This window comes from Thunnus albacares, chromosome 2, assembly GCF_914725855.1.
Source record: "Thunnus albacares chromosome 2, fThuAlb1.1, whole genome shotgun sequence".
Lineage (NCBI taxonomy): Eukaryota > Metazoa > Chordata > Actinopteri > Scombriformes > Scombridae > Thunnus > Thunnus albacares.
The window spans coordinates 16,475,081-16,495,521 of NC_058107.1; the positions used below are offsets into that span (position 1 = coordinate 16,475,081).

A 20,441-nucleotide genomic window follows, 5' to 3' on the forward strand; every position below is an offset into this window, starting at 1 on the left:
AGGCATTGTGCCATTTTTTAAAATCTTTCTTTCGATCAGAGGAAACACAGATGTCATGTGATCAAGTGTTGGGATATTGCTGAGAAGAATTATGACATTTTCATCATCATTGTTGAGTCCACCTTTGAACCCTGCCCCTAAAAACCTTTTGCAAATTTCTATGAGTTCTGTTGTGGATCCAAAATGGATGTGGCCCTGATGTCAGCCAGACAATGAATGGTTTTTAATGGCTTCACTAAATACTTGAATAAAGGACGTACTATGTACTGGCTGACTAGATATCCTTGCTATGAGTGCAAGCAGCCAACACTCTCATCATTGCTTCCCACGGCTTCCTTGATGGGTTGCAGTTGTGGCCTCATCACTACTACAGTTGTACTTTGAGCCAACCAGAACAGGCCTGTAAGTACTCCCTTATGAAAGACATAGTAATAGTGTAAGAAGGGTATTATACATGAATCAAAGAAATTGTTTCACAAAATGTATGTTTTCACAGAAAATCCTATAGCAATACCACAGAAGATTAAAGAAATATGACACAGGCCAAATGAGGTCACTATAATCTCACTGCTGAGTACCACAGGTGCATCTTTCCCCAGCTCCCTGCAGGAATATTCAAGCAATACCGTGGCGATTTTTCTATAGGGTAACATTTATTATTGGACCTTGGTGTGACCGAATCCCACGTTTTCCAATGAGGGCACGCGGCGGCAGCGCCCTCTGCTGGCTCACAGAAACTCCTCTTTATAAAGTGCTGCGATGCCTCGACACGCATGCAGTGCAAAAGAAGCGTTCACTCCCTCCAGAGGAGCGCACAGCTTTTGAGGGAGCCAGTTGGGGGGAAAAATCCAGTCAGCGTTTTGTTGCACTTTCAGATGAGTTCTTCTTCCTCGTTAGAGATATTGGCGTAACTGACAGATCATTTCACGCCAGTTTAAGGAATGTTTTAGGGACAAATTGTCTCCAAGGGGCAATATGAGCGGGCAGTCTGAGCCCTTATAATGCGGAGAGATCAAGTCTCAGTAGTTTGTCGGTATGAACGCAGCGCAGACGGACCCTGAGAAACTGCTTTCATGGATTGATTGATTGGTTGATTGGCATTTGATTTTTTTATTTTTTCCAAATCAGAGGATTCTTTTTTTCCTGTGCGGTGGTTAGTAGCCTATATTATATCAAAAACTGTGGAATATTATTGGGAATCGAGGATTTTTGGAGGTGCGTCTTTATTTTGGAGTTGAATGAGGATATTGATTTTTTACAGTTAGCCTACGCCTGGGTCAAGGATCCGGAGAGGGGAATTAACCTTTCACAAGGTGGAAATATTAGTCTAATTGGACTCCAACTCATCTTTCTTGCCGCTGAGTCCAATATGAAGTCTGTCACTGTGTGGGTGTGCGTGTGCAGCTTTCTTCTGCTCCTAGGTGAGAAGTGAAACATGGAGAAAAAAAATGTATAATGAACATTATGTGTAAATACAAGACACAGAGATAAATATTGACATCAATAATTATTGGTAGGGAGAATTTTTACATTTGGTAGGCTATGGTTCCACTTTTCTGAAGCCATACTTGTTTGAGGGCACAAGGTTATTCCGTTTTTATTAATTATTATTATTATGTGCAGTAAAATGCTGATGGGCGTTCACGTTACAGTCGGATGGTTTGATTAGATTACGTTTAATTATCACCCATAGCTACAGACCGAACTTGGTCGTCGCAAGTGAATCACTTATACTGGATCCATTAAACCACCACAGATTTCCTGCTGTAGAAATAAAAAAGCTCATTGTTGTAACAGCACAATGCAGCGTTTAGTCAGAAGAGAGGAATCTCTGTGGTCTTTTCAGTTACACACTTGTATTTGGTCGAATATGAGAAAATCCATCATCATCATCATCATCATCAACCTCATCATCACCTTTATCATCATTAACACGATCACCATCATCAGTGTCGTCCTCAGACGCCGGCACATCCTTTAAAATAATTGGACTGCTAAAACAATTTCACAGTTTAACTTCATGTCACTCTTTTTCTCACCCGTTGCTCTCTGATTCTGATGCAGCATCCATCCTCTTCCTCTCCGAGCTCAATGCTCGAGACCACCACAAGGGGTCTCTCTTGTCATTTCACTAGAACGGCTGGTACTTTGGTTTGTGTGAAGGAAGTGTGTTTGAATCTTGACTCCTGTCAGACGGCAACACCTTAGTCTCTGTGGATCAGTTTACTCATTGTAGGCCAAGTTTCTTGTTACTTAGATGTTAATTAAGTGTCGTTCTTGATTGGGCTCTTTTTTATGAGATAGTTAGTTATCATTCAATGATCTTGATTTAATAAGACTTAACAGGAGACTGAGAGGTGCAGGCTTGTTTGGTTTGGCGACCTCAGATACACTAAAGTGAGCACAGGTAAAGTGCTGAATACAAAATAAATGATACATCAAAATGAAGAAACTTCAGTTACCACATAGAGATACATTACCGGTAGACTCTGGTGGAAATTTAAGGGTTTAAGTGTCCTGCTAAAGATGCTTTGGCATGCATGGACATGCTGTCATACACCAACAAACCTGTTTATTCCTCCCACATCTAACCTGTTGCATCAAAAAACAAACCACCCCCCCCACCAAAAAAAAAAACAAGAATGAAAGCAGGTTTATGATATGATGATATTATTTGCTTGAATTTACACACACACACAAAATTCACATCAATTTACAATCTCCTTTTTCTTGACACCCCCACCTCTTTCTCCTCGTCCCCACCTAGATGAGGCAGCGAGTTCCTGGGATGGCTCCTCATCTTTGTCCATGTCCTTGGCCAACAGTGCTCCTGGATCTCCAGGCACTGACTCTGGGCCTGGAGCTCAGACAGAATGGGTGGACTGCATCCAGGCAAGTGACATGTGCAACCAGAACCCTTATTGCAGCTCTCGGTACCGGGTGATGCGCCAGTGCCTTGTGGGCAAGGAGAAGGAAGCCATGCTGGACAACAACAGGGAGTGCCAGGCTGCCTTGGAAGTGCTGCTAGTTAGTCCCCTGTTTGACTGCCGCTGCAAGAGGGGCATGAAGAAGGAGTTGCAGTGTCTGCAGAACTACTGGACCATCCACATGGGACTCACTGAAGGTAGGAGGCAGATGGTTTTACAATTCTCTGTCTCAGAGGTAGCCACATAAAATTCAAACCTGTCGCATACTAACACCTCTTCAGGTCATACTCTTTGTAAAACTACAAAAGGATTTGTGGAATTTGTGGAATTAGCACTTACTTTTTTCACATTTTACCAGTCTTATTATTGTGAGTGATCAGTCTTCAGTGTCACTTGCTTCCTTTTGTATTCCCTCTGTGGCTGTGAATTCAGTTTACAATGTGCTCAGTGGTGTTATAACTGAACATGTTTTGCACAGCTTTACAAGAGCCTCATATCACATGACAAGTGTACTACAAGATTCATGTGCATTGCAGTAAATAGTCTATCTGTGGATATGCATCATACCTCTATTGATATTAATGTGCATTCTTCTATTCTTCTTGCATCTATTTTAAATGAATCTTCCAATCTCAAGTACCAGTATAGTTTCCGAGCAAAGATGAGAAGGATACACACCACACCCTTTGTTGATGCCCTATTCCCTGATGCCCTCTTATTGTGATACCCAGAACCCCTAATGAAAAATATATGCTTTCCTACTTTCCTCACCCTTTCTAAGGTAATGGAGCTATAATGGGATTACATTAGGTAGACCTGTTATGGTGGACTTATTGGGTTTCACCTAAAGTGTTCCATATTACCATGTAATAAGGTTACAATTGTATAGCTCAGTGGCCCTTATGTGCCCACTTACGCAATACATAAAATAGCACTCTTGTTGTAACTTCTGGTTTTTACATTGCAATACATTTAGAGGGCATAAAGCAGCCCGCTGGACTGACATCACTCTTTCGTCCATCCTTAAGGGTAAAAAGCACACAGTGTTTCATATTAAGACAAATATGACTGAATCAGAGCTATTGGAGATGCCATGCCCCAGGGATCAGGCCAAAGGGGGACCTTTACCCTAGAGTGGCTGTTCTCCACGCTTGTACGCATGGCCGACTCCACAGTCCGAGTCTCTGATGTCACAGAGATATCACTCACAGAGATGCTGTGTAAACACGGAGGACATAATGTACTCAGCTGTTTTGACACGTGGGGTAATGGTGGAAACGTTGCAAAGACTCTGAGCTTTGAGCATTCTGGGCTTTTGTGTTGTGATCCGTGAAGTGATTCGACAGGCTGACTGCTCATAGCACCAGCTACACTTCATCACACTGATGGCAGCAGAGGGTCCCTGACATGAGTTCAAGGGAAATGTAATGACATGGATGCTCCCCAGGCCTTCTGTCTCTCTTCCTGCCTTTCTCCTCTTTTCTAACTCTTTCTCCTTTGCAATGATCTTTCTCTTCTCTCTCCCTCTTCATATGACTTTTTCTTTCTTACTCCTTTCCTAAGAAATAGTGGCATCAGTCAGAAGTGTTTGTGTTTGAATATATCATGCAAGTTGTCTGGCTGTCAAGGATAGAGACCTCCTGTGCCTGCAGTTTGCCCTTCACAGAGCTTTTTGCTTCTTTATGAAGAATGCTTCTCAGCAGTGTCCCGTTTTGGTCCTGTCGCCCTCAGAGATAAAACCCGCTTTAACAAAAACGAAAAGCTCTTACAGTGCAGCTTTAATCTAATCACGATCCATTGTGCAGTCAAGCAAGCTTTTGTTAACTGGAAACAATCTATGTACAACATCCATCTCTGGAAACAAACACGAAAGGCTGAATCCCAACAGACCCTCTCGAAATGGTGCTAAACCACTTTAAAAATCATTTATTCACAAAACGGGGAGTTTTCGATAGTTGTAGTAGTAGGGTTAGATAACATGTATTGCAGCTTTGAAAGTTGTATTTTACTTCTGTTAATATGGAGAAATGGAGAGAGCAAGAGCATATGAGACAGACAGATAAGAAAAGCTAGGAACTAGGAGGACTGAGATTTTAAAAGGCCTATGTAATTTTTGCTGATGTGATAAGCTCTGTATGAAGAGGAGTGTCTGGTTGATGGCTTTAGGACAAACACTCATCACTTTGCACATATGGCCACTTTCCTGTGACCTGAGGCCGATATAAAGTGTGGAAAGTCATATAGAAATCTCACTCTAGCAAGAACTTGGTGTGTTGCCTATGACCCATGTTGACCAGGGGCAGGAATTTGGCTCCTCGAGCTTGAGGGCTAAACCATTGTATCTGTGAAAAGAAAACCGATGTGGACCAGAGATGGAGTGGGTCTAAAACAATCCGCTGTACTCAGACCAGCCATCCACAAATGGCATACAGATACCCCACTGCCTCAGGCAAGGTTATCTCGCTACCTTAGTGTGTACTCTTGATTTCAAATACAGAAACAAATGAATGTAATAAACAGTTCGATAAGTTTACTGCTGAACATTAATAAATATGTAGCCCTAAATTGGACACAGTCAACAGGAAAGAAAATCTAGTGGCTTAAATTTTAATTGCATCAGCGTGATAAAGGTGCTTTATGTGCCTTTTTGTCAGAGCACATGAACTTAAGATTTTCAGATCAAATGTTAGTGTTGCAGCCTCATGATTCTGAAATGAATATAAATAAAAACATAAAATGTAGTTTTTTAAAGACCAGATCCTGTATTCGGTTTCATATTAAAGACTGGTTCTTCTTTAATGTTGACCATTTTGTGGTTTGAGTCTTGAGTAAGAAACACATTTCTTTTGAACAGGGGCATCAGAGAATTGTATGACCATGTCTTTGTAATGTGCTTACAAAATATGCACAGTAGTGAAATATGAATTTAAAAATCCAAGGGCATAGTTTTTGGTTCTTTGATGCTTCTTGATAAAAAAGCCTATAAATGCGATTTCCTGTGTTTATATACATGAACACCTCTTGAACTTAGTTGGAAGACTTGTTCATAACCCGACCACACTTTTTTCACATCTGAATGAAGGAAGGATCGCTTCAAGAACATCAAGCAAAGTACTCACATCAAAGATGATCATATTTCAAATGTGCACGTTACTGCATCCTACTATCTAGAAGATCTTTATTTCCCAGATGAAAAAGAGTTGTCATCTGAAGGACCCTAACATGTAGAAGTGCCATGTGGATCAGTTCAGGAGCCATCCTTGAAGTGATATGAACACAATTCAGGCATTCAAAACAACCTCGGCAAGGTCTGAGTCTTCAAATTCACTACTTTGCTGCTTTGTTTATTTCTTCTTCCACTTCAGAGACAAAACAGTTTTATTAGCACCGTAACCTAAAACAATGATAAGAACTAAATATTCTGATTCTGACTCTCTCAGATTTTTTAAAAATTTAATATGTTTTATTTAATATGTATTTGTAATTTTGAAATAGTGTGTTGAGGTTTTGAATGGATAATATTAATAATATCATTGTTATAATTATAATTCATATGGACCTAGATGACAGGCAGAAATGGATCAAAATCTTACTTTTTATGGGTACTAATTTAAAGCTTGAAATTGATGACTGGCGACCCTTTGAGTCCTTTGTTGAAGTATTTCACAACATGTTTTATGCAGAGCTGTGATGCATAACTTTAACACCTGCAGTTTGGAGACAGTTATGGTCAAAAGGGTTGTGGTCATTTTTTTCAATCATTGTTTGCCAATAAAAAAATTAAAAAGGTACAACCCCCCCCCCAAAAAAAACAAAAAATACTCTTGCCTCTTGTCCTTCTCTCATCTCTGCAAAAGTCAGAGAAAAGAAAAATAAGACTAAAGTAGACGATATCAACTCAATTTTAAGGTTAGCATCAGAAATTAAATACATGTCTTATCTGTTCAATTTTCAATTTCAGTTTTTTATCATTCTAGTTTTCATTTTAAATTGAAAATAATTGATAGCCTACTGAAAAATTGTTCTCCAACACTGAGGTAGTTCATGGCAAGGCCTGATTGCCATGGAAGCATGTAAAACAAGAAGGGAATATGTCATGTTACCTTGTATGTGAGGTGTGTGTTGATTATTGCTAAAACAGGACACCAGCAGCCAAACATTAGCATCACTTGTTCCCCAGATAGTGCACACTTAATCAGTAGAGTGTAGTGGATGCTTTCTGCTGTGAATTTCAGAGTGATTAAGTAAATATTGTCCATACCATTGTCTATGTTAACTGAAAATATCATGCTTATTTGAAAACAAGCTGAAGAGTCTATACCCTGAGATGGAAAAGATAATCTTTCAATCTTCAGCCAAGTCAAATCAGACCCACCAAAAAAGGCCCTGGTGGAAAGGCCCTTAAGCTGCAGTGTGTCTTGTGTCCGTGAGCTGCAACTGTAAATTACAGCGGTAATAAATAGCAAACAAAGTCCTTACACTTAAGAGCAGGATGAGTGTCTCCAGGAAGACGACTGAATCTTTTAAAGGTGTTTCATATTTGACAGTTTGTGTGATGAAATTGTGCATTGTTGCTGAGAAAACACTTAATACAGTACAGAGTGCCTCAGAGTGACAACGTGACTCAGTGCCGTCATCAAGTGTTGCTTGATGTGTCTTCTTGAAATACCACCAGAAAGCATTTTGACACATTTCAGCAGGTGGTGGCAGCTACATTTCTACAGCATTTTAAATTTTAAACACATTCCTCACCAGTGTGAATCTGTTTGAATAACAAGACCCCGTAGCTATGATGTGGGGTCAGATTTCCTTCTTGATCGGTATATTGTTGCCTGCCTTTAGGCTACTGTACTGCACTGTTTGGATTAAAAACCCTCTGCTAAAGGGTGTTATAATGCCATTCTTTGAGCGATCAGCAATGGTGCTAATGGTGACCTGTTAATTGGGTTTTCTAACAGAAAAGAGCAGCTGAATTCAATGCGTCAATGCAGCCGTCTTTGATGGATAATCGGTGGTTTCTGCTCTGAATGAGCCCATGTCAGTGTGAGGCAATGAGGTCTAGCAGTTTGAATCTATAAAAGAAGTAATTACTAAACAAGATACATTGGCTGCTACAGACAGGGATATTGTATAGGCAGCTGCGGTTCTCTTTCAATTGTACCCTGGGCCTCGTGGATATAGCCTAGAAGGTTTGCAGTGGAATTGGTAATTTAAATGATAAGTTCCACACCTCCAACATATATTATTTCATAGCCTTAGCTATGAAACCACAGCCTGCCTCTAAAAGTAGGAATCGAAGATCTTTTGTGAGGACCTTTCAGAGCAGTTTAATTAGCTGAGCCAACTTTCACTGCAGAGAGAAAAAGGAGAGCTCCACCAGTGCTCCACACTAGTCTTTCCCAGCTTATTGTTAGAGGAGACTGTATCTTTACATGAAATCACCAGAATACTAGACAGTTTTGTAGAATGATTTATTTTCTCCATTTTCATGGATGTCAGCATTGCAAAGGTCAGCCTCTGAATATGTCACTATATCATGCTAATATCACAAGTTGGCCCCTAATGCTGTGGGACGTCTCATGAAACGGACAGTGAGAATGCTGTGAACTCTATGATAGACTTACGCAAGGAAGAAGAGAGATGGAGAGAGCGAGAGAGAGGACAGGAGGTGAGGAAAGGGTGGTGGATAAATAATGAGGGGGGGGGGGGGAGAAAATTTAAGAGAGAGATTGAGAAACCCGAAGAATGAAAGAGCAAGAGGGAGAAAGAGAGAGTCACGGGGGTGGGGGGGCGGCGGGGGGGACTACAGAGGAGGGTAGGTTACAAAGGTACACAGTATTCCTGGGTGAAACCATCATTACTATGAGCAATGGTAGCAGTCACCGGCCATTACCTTAGCCATCCACTGTCATAAGCAGAACATTTTTCCAGCCTGCCCCGCATGTCAGGGGATAGGGGAAGCAGGCTCCTGCATGCTGAATATGTCCTCTTTGCTTTTTCCCTCCCTGCGCTGGAGACCCAGCCGACATTCGCTAGGTGGCTACTTCATCATCAGAGGAAGGGACCTGTCGATAGCCTCTGCATGTGATCAATAAGGTCTTTCACAGCTTTCCCATCCTCGTCCTTTTCATCCCTTCTTCTCCCCTTTCATCCCTCGTCCCAAAACGCAAAAAGGATCAGTGAAATATGATGACAAAACAGGCACTGTTTGTCCTCGTAAATCTGTCTAATGATTTTCTATACTGTAAGGTGAACGGCCCGAGATGACTCCCATTCACGAGGAGGCTGGTATAGAGTGTGACAGCATGGCTGAAATGAGGGCCAGGTAGCAGGGTTTAGATTAGCCTTTTATAGCAGAGTGAGTTCTCAGCGTCTCTCCATCAGAGGGGAGGGTGAGTGACGGGCCATTCTGCTCAGTGAATACTGTCATGATGTGGGCATTACGACTCACTCCTGGCAGAAAGATTCACAGCGGTGCTGAATGAATGTGCATCGCAGAAGTCAACTACCAGGCCCGGAGGCTGTCATCACAGCATGGCTACCGCTCTTTCTCTCTCTCTCTCTCTCTCTCTCTCTGTCTGTTACTCTCTTTCTCTCTCTGCATCATTAATAGAAATGGCTGAAAGAAGTCGAGTGAAATTATTGTTTAACACATTTTCTGCAGTCAGATTCAGTATTTGGGTTGTTATCTCTCAGTCACAATGGGAGCCATACAGCAGAAATAATCACGTTTACATTAAATATTTACGTTGTTTAATATCAACCAGCTGTTGTAAGTTTGTAAAATCCAAAATGATGAGGTTTTCTATTCACTAATTTCGATATAAAATGTAAAACGGGGAGGAGAGGAAAGGCTGATATATTGAGCTGCACTGCTTGTAATGTTATGTTGCTATGCCATAAAGATGATAGTCGTTTTTACTGAAAGTTTTGCAGGATTTACACCATATTCAACATTTAGTACCTGACACCAGGTATTAAAATGCTGATTTAGGTAAGCGAGTGTGTAACTATTCATATTAACTTTACATTTGCATAGCCAAAGGGAAAGCTTGAAAATTTCAGCACTCATTTTCTCAGCTGTGTTTGCCCACCATGCCACGCTGGATTGGAATTGTGACTTGAAATATTATTGTGAGCTAATCCAATATGCTATTTGTATGGTTTGAAATTGAGTTTAAAATGTCAATATCACTTCAAAAACTGAGGCGTTAACTGAATTTATGCTTCAACTCTTGTTCTGTGCAGCACAATTCCCAAAAAAAAAAAGATGCATTTATGCTATCACTTAACTTGATCGTCTCTTTGTTAAAATGAACAAATTATGGAAGTTGAAAGGAAAGATGAATGCACTTTATATAAATATAGTAAATTATCATATGCCAGTGTTTCCTCTGACACATTTCTATAAAATTCTGCTAGAAGTGTGTTTTGAGAAGCAATTTAAAGAGGAAACTGCTCTGGCTGACCAGATCTCTGACAGCTCATCTGCAAACTTTGGGAGCTCTGACAGCAAATGCTCAGTCACCTTTTGTTACCATTCAAGTCCATGCAACAACACGCAGGGCTTGGCAGAGGACCTCCGGCTGTGCTGCAGGCTGCTCAGGCTATGTTAAGCTTTCTTTGTGTGCAATTAATATAAAACAGAGGTAGTATTGTAATGTGTTGTTAATATTCAAAATTAAAGTAATATGTAATATGTAACAGGAGTGTTTGGACTTTTTTACAACATTGCCTGTAGCTAAAAGAGGACAATATAAAATCAATATTAAACAGGAACACAATCAGCACAGGGTACCTTTAAAAAAAACAAAACAAGGTGAATGACAGTTATTAAAATTGACTTTGCTTCCAGCCGTAAAGGGGTTGCCAAGAATGTCACTAAAAAAATCCATAGGACAGTTTCCATCACCTCAGGAGTTTAGCTTCATTGATAATGCATGTGAAAAGGTTGAGTGATGGTGCCTAACAGCTTCATAAAACCCCTTATGGCAAAGGAAAGGACTGTGAATCCACTTAAAAGCAGTATTACTCTCATGCTGTAACTAGGGGAAGGCCTGATTGTCTGTCTGAGCCGTGCCGGTCATTCTCCATACTGTCAGAGCAAATGGAGTCAAACGGAGGCTTAATTACAGCGATAAGTTGTTGCCCTGCAGCTAAAAACATCTTATCACTAAATAGCTGGGAAGAATTTTCTATTACTTGATGAATGCATAATTGGGTCCAGGGTGACTGTCAAAGAGCATTTTTTTTAAGTACAACAAGGCCTCCTGCTGTAGGTTTTTTTTCTTACATCCTAAGGGCTCGAGTGATTATGGTGTGTTTCGCAATATTGTAATTCAACACGGCTTGTAACATCCATGTAAATAAGCTTTTAAAATTCCTTCACTACAGCAACTGTTGTGTTTTATAGGATCACCACAGTACATTCTACACAGCTTACTTATGAAATTCAATGTGGCTTAACGCTGTTTGATTCCTGGCTGATAGTGCAGTAAGGCTTCCCCACATTGCAAGATGCTGCCTGAACAAAATGGTAAGCAACCACATAACACAATGTTTTGCTTTTGGCAAAAGATAGGGACTGTATTCCACGTTGTTCTGTTCAGCACAAAGTCCTCTTGGTGTACTGGACGAGGCATTACACTTTTCCATGGAATATTTGCCTCTTTCTGAAATACACAATAGCCATGTCTCCTGCTGAAAAAAAGACATGAAAGTAGGGTTAAGGTGGTTGTTTGCTGAGCAAGTGGTAGTCTTGAACTCTTGAAAGGCTTCTAAAGCACTATAGCTTCAGAAGGTAATTGTTGTAATTAGACATACTGAGAGATCTCAAGTCCGGCAGTCTCTCAAGTCTCTCTCTCTTGACAGAAATGTAAAAGACTAACATGAACGGAGATGTGGGTGATGCAAATCATGGTGAACAGGCAGAACTCCACTTTCAAATAACTGCATTTTTATGCACATCTTTCGATAACCAAACAAAAAAGACAAACTTCGAGGATTTAGATAATTTTCTCTAACGCTCTCTATCGCCCTCTTTGTATTTCTTCTTCTTCTCTTCTCCGATTTTCTCTCTCTTTTCTTTTCTTTTCTTTTCTTTTCTTTTCTTTTCTTTTCTTTTCTTTTCTTTTCTCTCTTTTGTGTCTCTGGTCTGACTCTCCTCCTTTTTTTCTTCTTCTCAAACACATATACAATCCTCAACTGTGCCAGATGTCAATAGCTATATGTGCTCAGAGAATGGCCAGCTGAGCTGCTCCATCTTGTTATGATTGTCAATATTGATGTAGAGGGGAGATGTAGACCTACACATAAAGCAATGACTGCATGAATGCAGATGAACCCACGTCTGAGGTTTGTTTTCTTTGCCCTCTGGACAAATGATAGAATATTCCCTTTAGTAATTCACTTTTCCCCTTGATTACCTAAGTGTAATCATTCCCTTTTACTGTGTGCCAGTGTACATGTCGTGTTTTCTTTTGCTTTTGATCAGTTTTAATGGACAAATTCAACTTGTACAACTTGCATTCCACTTATAGTAAAGTATTATTGCATAGCTGATGTTATCATGGGTTTCATTTTAGATTTCTGACTCTTATTTCATGATTAAATATGTTCACAGGAGACATAAAAAACCACTGTACTGTATGTACTGGTAAACATGGGTACACACACACACATAAATACACCTTCCACATGAGCCTTGCCTATTATCAGAGCAGTTACTAGACACCATTTTATTAGCTTGCCTCATCTGTTTCAAAAGCATCCAGAGAGCACATTGATAAACAAAATGTACTGTATCTATTGATTGGATCTACTGATTGGTTGTCCAGGCAGCGCAGTCTGGTACCAACAGGTTTCAGATTTTCTCATTTGTAGCAGCGGGCCTCCAAGCCTTCCTCACAACACCCTCACTGTGTTTCTGTTGGGATCCGAATGCAAAGCTATTACACACTGGAGGGTTTGTCTCAATCACACCGAATGGCTATGAATTTTAAATGCGGGATTAGGGCCTACAGAGAAGCAGGCACATGGGAGAGACTCAGTCAGTTGAGTGCTAATTTGATTTTTTTTTAATTCTTTTTTTCTTTTTTACAAACAGCTCTGGCAACACGTTGTTAGCAGGGAAGATACATTGCTTGTGCTTTAGTCCTTTAATTATATCCCTGAATCAAACCACATCTGCAACAAATACTCTCTCAAAAACGAAATGATTTGGCCATGGTGAACATCCTGATTTCTGTATGAAACATTTACTAATCGCTCACAATGAGTCACTTGTTGGTCAGCCTTTCGATTACTGGGAAATGACATCATCATCATTACAGTTAAACATTACCTGTCTTGAAATCTAAAACCTGCATCCAGTTGACCCATCAAATGAAAGATCAAAAAATACTTATTACAAAGTGTTTCTGTTATTCAGGGCCAAAAAAGAAATCATGAACAGAATGTACTTTCTGTTCTTGTGTGTTTTCCAGATTATTGGAGCTAAAATACATGTTTTCTAATGATTATTTCTAATGATTGTGCCCGCTTCTGTTTTGTTCTCTCAGAAACACTCAAATGCTCTGCTCTGCAGGGAAGGTAAAGTGCAGGTCATCCATTACAGTGACACTGAAAGTTTGTCATTCTTACTCTTGTTTCAGGTGGAGACATCGATGACTCATCTCCGTATGAACCTGTGGCACCCAACCGACACCCTGACGCATTCCGCTTGGCCTCCATCTCCTCAGGTATGACAGATTTGATCTTAACAGAAGCCTTAGTAGTTGATGAAATGAAAGAAAATACGATGTAAATATTTGCATGAGATGGTGCAATAGTCGTTCCTTTGGGATAAAAACAGCGTGGTGGTCCAAAGAGCCTTTGTGGTCAACTGATCTTCTTTTAATGGCATTTCACCACTTAACTGCTTTTGAATGAATTGGGTGCTTGCCGTTTGATCTGTCTTGTGACATATGAGGGTTGTTGTGGGATTGTGAGGTAAACCATTTACCCTCAGAAAACAACCCTACATTTTTTCCCAGCTATTGATTTTGCTCTCAGTTTGATTTCCTCTTTGGTTTACTAATTAAACAGCCTAGCAATCAGCAGGGGAGCTATAGCTTGCTATTTAATTTAGTGGTTATTACCATCATGGTATCACTAATCAATGCAGATCTTATTATAAAACACAGCTACATTGGTTAATGATGTGCAGAGAAGCAAGTTGTATCATAGGTGTGATTGGACACAGGGACAACGCCTGTCCATTGTCAGAGCTACAGACTACAGTCACTTGAAAATTCATTTTCTTTCATCCAGTTCTGACAGAAATTTCCGGAGGATGTTCTCTCCAATTTTTTTCCTTTTTTGCCAAAAGCAATCTACAAACACTGAAGACAGCACATTTCCCTTTTCTCTTGGCTGATGTATCTTGCTTTGTTTTATAACTGGGAGGTACAAGAAAGACACGCTTTTTGCATAATCCCCTTAGCTTGAAATCAGCAGTGTATCACTTGTTTTTGAAATTATGCTTGTTTGATATTTTGAAAGAAGGAGAGATTACCAATATAAATATGAAAAAGTGCAGGCTTTGATTATGGCAGAGTTTTGGGAAATGATGGCAAACTGTCTTCCTAGATTTAAGTGCATATTAATCTAGAAAGCATTTAGAAAGCACGAGGTTGCACAATCCTCAAAATTTGTTCTTTTAATGATACAAAAGTTTCATCTTTATTTGAGGTCTGCATCAAAAATGTTAATAGTAAATAGATGTATGATTTGTTTTATTAGGACTTTGTGAAAGGATAAACAAGCGAGTAAGAGTTATGGCTGTTTCAGTTTATCATGTTGCTATAACGCCACCTAAAGGGTAAATGCCATCAAGAATTGATAGGTACACATGTCTAAATATGGCTGCAATAGTGCAGTGTGCACAAGAATTATGGCTATGTATGTCAATTAGAATTAGGAAAACAGTTATAAGAAAAAAGTATGCAATATAAAAAAAAAAGAGAAATGAGAAATGTTATGAACTAAATTTGGTGAAGGCTGGATGACATTTGTAGAACGAGTGTTCACTGAAGGAGTAGTTTTGAGATGCCCTGCTAACTAACAGTCAAACTAAATAATAGTCAGAGTTCAGCCGTTTCTTAACCTACCAATGTAAGAGTTCAATTGCTCTGGTAAAACAAGGAGTGCTGTACAGTGCACCTAGACATATTAAGACACAACAAGGGACTCATTACTGTATCCATTTTTCTTCAGCTGTTTCCTCAATTCTCTCCAAGGTGAAATATTGGATTTGCTCTCTGAAATCTGTTTTGCCGCAAGCTTTCCTCATTATTTATCATTTCTGAGGACAGAGTAATTGATTGTGGCACTGAGAGAAAACCACAGGCAAACAGATAAGTAATTACACACTTGTTTTATGGAAATACTTCTCACTTCGATTACTGAACTGCACAAAAATGTTCATAATCACGTCTATAAATGTTAAACTGTAAGGAGACCCAGGGAATATCTGATATCTGGTTGGTTGATGAGGACAGGGGAATGTATACTCTCCAAGAGGAAAGGTAGGAAATTGAAAAATAATCTCTGCTATTTTATAAGTTTTTTTCTGGGAGAGAGATAAGGGACACAATCACACTCACACTCTGAAGTTAAAATGAAACAGAACATATGGAGACTCTGTTTCTGCATCGCCCCAAGAGATACCTACAAAACTATTTCACACAGGCCTCTTCCTCTAATGGGACTGTGTAGTCTTAGCCACTAATTTTTGCATATCTTCAAACTGAAAATTTGCATGCGCTGTACACACTCAGACAATCAGACAGTGAGTCAATTCTACCCTGTGGGGTCTGTCCCTTAAATATAGGCGGTGGCTACCCTCATTGATTTTTCTTTAGCAGCAGCATAACCATGGACAGCTTCGTCACGAAACACTGTGCCAATTTCTGCTCATTCTACTCACTACTACTCACGCAAAGTTCCATCTAGGGCTGACTAGAGGGTCTTTGTCGACAGCAGTGGGCCTTTTGCTGGAAATCTCTTTGCTGTGATGTGAATGTGATGGCATTCCCTGGAGCCCTGATCCACATGGACTATGCCTCTCCCTGCTAAAGGATGAGGGTGATGGTAGATTAGTTTTTTTATGACAAGTTGGACTGCCTTCAGTGTCACAAAACAACACTACACTACAAACACTGACAATTGGCTAACATTGAGAAGCTTTAGAAACTGGACCTTCCCATATTGCTGCTTTAAATGGACAACCTGTCCAATTGACATAGTAGCCTAACAGACACCTGACACAGTTACTGTAGGCCTGTTACATGCTTCCCGTTGCTAGACTCTGCAGACAGGTATGCATGTCAGAATACCTCAGCAATTACATAATTGCGACCTGGCAAATGCCTTATGCAATTTGAAACATCATGGTCTGCGGCCACACCATGGCTGTATAATAAGAACTGGATACAGCATTGGAAGCAGGGCCATGTTCATTTCTATGAAAGTTGCTCAGTTGCTCATGAAGCAAAAAAAGCCACTTCCTGCTGTAAAGAAATTACTCATATGAATGCATACTGTGCATGCGCACCAGAGACTTCAGGCAGCCGGGCCAGCTAACTTCCACTTTAGCCCTCTGGCTAACTTGAACAGGGATAAAACAATTCAAGTGTGCGGCTCTTCTAGACTTTCCAAATGTTACCAGACCGAATGGATCAATTTCTGATGAGTCATTTTGCGGGGGTTGTATCCACCGTTGTACAGCCGCTCCTTTTTCCATGATTGTGTGTGAAAAAAATGCTTTTTGGGCCCCTGTGGGGCTCCTTGTTGATGATTGGCTCATTCACTTCCGCTTCCGCCTCTTTCCAAAATGTTTATAAAGATGAGAGGAACAAAAAAGCAAGTGGAAAACAAAACACGCTTGCTGTACAGTGGCAACATACACCCACTAGAACCATTTTAACTAAAAAACGTTACATTCGGCTTCTCCTGCTTTCTTTTTCTACAGCAGCCTTCTCATGTGCTTGCTGTAGATTACAGTAGTCCACAGCACACGGAGAGCAATGACAACTCCCAGATTGCACACAGGTCGTGGCACGGACCATGCTAAGAGCTTTAGGCTCTGCTATCAGCTGGAACAAACATGTTCCACGTTCTATCCATCCAAGTGCTGCTTCAGGGGCTGCAGACAGATTCTGCCACACTTTGACCCAAAGGCTGGATCTGCCCAGTCTGCCACAATCTCGTTTCTGTCATGAAGTGTGATGCAGCCCACCTGCCCATCTTTCTGATGCAGTCAGGTTATTGCTGAGTGTCAGGTTACAGGGTACGATTATAAGGCGTCTGGTAAGGAGTCCCAAGACTCTGTAGGCACTCTGTAGAGACTGGAGAGGTTATATAGCAAATAGAGCCACACCAATAAATCTGCCTGGCTGATATATTGTCATCATTTTTTTTTAAACTCCTAATGATCAATATTAGTGTCGGCCTCAAAAATACAGGAGTGGGTGAGTTATAGAAGTAAAAACATGAATAAGTACTGACAGCTGACTGGAATCGAAAGTGATTGCTGGTTACCAGCCAGTGGAAATGCTGTGAGAAACACAGTTCTTCTCCTTCAGGAGCGACAGCTGTTCTGGTGTGCACAGTCTAGTCAGCCCTCAGCACTAGTGACAGTAAGCCTGTATCTGAAATATGATGATGGTTATGCATTGTAACCCTAGTTCTCAGGTAGGGCCTTGTAACAAGTCACCCTTATGAAAAGATTTATTGTGACTATGAACATACCTGCTACATACATCAGACAGTCAGATAGAGAGAAAAACAGAGAAAGAGAATGACTTGTTGCACTGGCTATGAAAACAACCAAAAAGTCTTGTCTCTGCCCCACAAAGACACTGACAGCTCCACATGGAAGAGGTTCACTAATAGCACAATGTGTTGCCATTCAGCCACCATAGAGACCAAGTAAGACTGAGTAAGAGAGAAAGAGACAACTTCAGCCCTTATAATCAGCATCTCAGTTGCAGTACTACTATCAAAATGAACACTACTCCAATGACAGAGGCAAAGGATACTGCAGCAAATTAAAGGATGTATGAAAGTGCACTTCACAGGAGCTCTCTGTTCAGCAACATGAAACTACAGCACAAACCAAAGACACACAATGTGCAATAACAGAATTATTTTCCTCTAACCTTACTACTGTCCCCGCCTTGTCTGCCACCAGTATTTCATAAGCGTATTTAGTTATTATTTTACCATGGAATTTAGGCTTGCAGCAAGTCCAGTTCAGTGCCCCATGATTGGATCAGCCAATCATATATTACATTTTTTTTTTCATCTCCAGCAGTATTGTGTCAAAGGAGTGACGCAAAAATGTCCTTCATGTTTATAAAAACACCAAAATATTATCAAATAAAGAACTTCCTAAAGTTAGCTTTCAAGCCCAAACCAAAGCCTCTTGCACTACTACTACCTCTTCACTTGTCATTGTGGTCTTTGGGAAAGCTAAGAAACAAGAGGTACATTTAGTCTTGCAAATAAAAGAGACTGTTTCCTAAAGAAAGGCATTTGCATGTAACTTTTTGCACTCAAAAAAAAAGTTCATCATTGAAATGATAGAGCACGCTGAGTGGGTCTTTCCCAGAGGAAATTTGTTGATAATCAGTTCTTTAGCCAAAACCCCTTCACTCAGTGTATGCATCTTGCGCAATGAATAATATTAATGCATATTTTCCCTGTTATAATCAAATTGGACTACACACCAGTGGGAATCTAACAAAATCAAGCAAAAGGATGAAGCATGGGGATGGTACAGGAAGGCACATTTGTCTTGTTTACAGTCCCACAACTGCCAATGACAGACAGCTTCTCGCCCCACCGACTTTAGTTACTTCAGAAAATGAATCACTTTTGGTGCCTGTCGTGATTCTGCTAGTTTGCCTGATGCATGCAGAACCTTTTGTTGATGAGGAGTAAGGCAACTAAAGATTATTTTCATTATTGATCAATCTGCAGATTACATTTTTGATAAATGGTTAATCATTTGGTCAATAAGATATCGAAAAACTGGGAAATAGCTGTCACAGTTTCCCAGTGTAAATTGACATCTTCAAATTGTTTGCTTTGTCTGAGAAACACTCAAAAATGTTCAGAAAACAATATCAAACAATATCATAGAAAACAAATAGAGCAGCATATCTTAACATTTGAGAAGCTGGAACCAGGGAATGTTTGGCATTTTTGTTTGTCTGACAATGTTGATGGAGCCAGAGATACAACTTGTAACCATTGTTTTCTTGGTTTAAAAGCAGAGCTGCTGTACCAGTCAGTATGCCACAACCTGGGTACCTGGTTATGTTTGGACTTGGGACTTGGAGAGATACATAATTGGTTTGGCTGTCTGGGGGTCTTTCCCACAGAAAAAAAAGAAATTAAAACAAATTTCCTGCATTTCTACACCACCTAACTTCTTGGATTAAATCATTTCCCCATGTTCTGTTTTCAGTCACAGTTAAGCTAAATGGCATGTTTCTCACCTTTGTAAACAGTTGGACTCCTGTGTGGATTGACAGACTGTGATTGACAGCCAAAGTATGCTGTGGCAACAATCAGCGACGGGTTTGACTGAACCAACTCAAAGGGTGGTCCAAAAATGTGTGAATTTTTTACTTGTTTTTGTCAGTTGCTGAAAATACTAAAATGATCATTGATAAAGGCTGCTTAAATATAATCACCTGATTGCGGGGACTGTATGATGATAAGTTTATTTTTAAAAAGACAAAAAGTGGGGTAGTGAAACCATAACTTTGCTCCCTCTAATTGAATAATGCATTTGCTCCACTTGCTGCATTGCTCAGGCGCATATGTGCCTCAACTCAAATCAATAAGACATCATGCATGAAGGATGTGGGAGAGCATCTTTCCTCCACAATACACCAGGACCCCCATCAAAGCCCAGATGAATGCCATATTACATACAGCATGCAAAGACATCATTGACTGTAATTGTTAATATGCTCCACATGAAATGTATTCCGTCCTCTTGACCCATCGCTGAGCTAATTAACTTATTAGGAGCAGAGGGCAGTGAAGAATCCTGCATTCAGGGGTCCCTTCAGGAATTGAGTTTAACATCCTTAAGTTAGACTTTCTAACTCTCAGCACTAAGCCTCTCACCTCGCAGCTCAGTGTGCCCACCATCCAATTAAATCCAGAAAGCTATTCCTACAGCTAGGGAAAAAGGACCAGTGCAACAGCCGTGCTCTGCATGCTGTTGAAATGTTTGACATTTTCACATTGTCCTCATAATAATTACTATTACTTAGGCAAACACTAAGATCTTTTCATGCATGCATATGGCAGGGTTTTTTTGGTTATTAGGGGTCTGGCAGTATCTGTGTATGTGTTTATTTGTGCATGATTGGTTCTGTATACGCCTGTGATTGCACTTGTGTGTATTTATATTACTTTGTTTATATGCTTCATTATTCTGTGTGAATTTTCTAA

General features: G+C 40.2%; 1 protein-coding gene across 2 annotated transcripts in view; it reads left to right on the plus strand.

Annotated features, from left to right (window-relative positions):
* The first annotated feature begins 1,326 nt into the window (after window positions 1–1,326).
* Window positions 1,327–20,441, plus strand: part of LOC122994307 (GDNF family receptor alpha-2-like) — a 46,580-nt gene continuing 27,465 nt past the window's right edge. Inside the window, exons 1-3 of one of the 2 annotated variants that reach the window (XM_044368921.1) lie at window positions 1,327–1,421; window positions 2,768–3,124; window positions 13,580–13,666. In XM_044368921.1, coding sequence (XP_044224856.1) covers window positions 1,370–1,421; window positions 2,768–3,124; window positions 13,580–13,666 — 496 coding nt within the window. In that variant the 5' untranslated portion in view covers window positions 1,327–1,369. Of the gene's footprint in view, window positions 1,422–2,184; window positions 2,408–2,767; window positions 3,125–13,579; window positions 13,667–20,441 lie in introns of those variants that run through there. The other variant, XM_044368928.1, reaches the window with a different exon arrangement.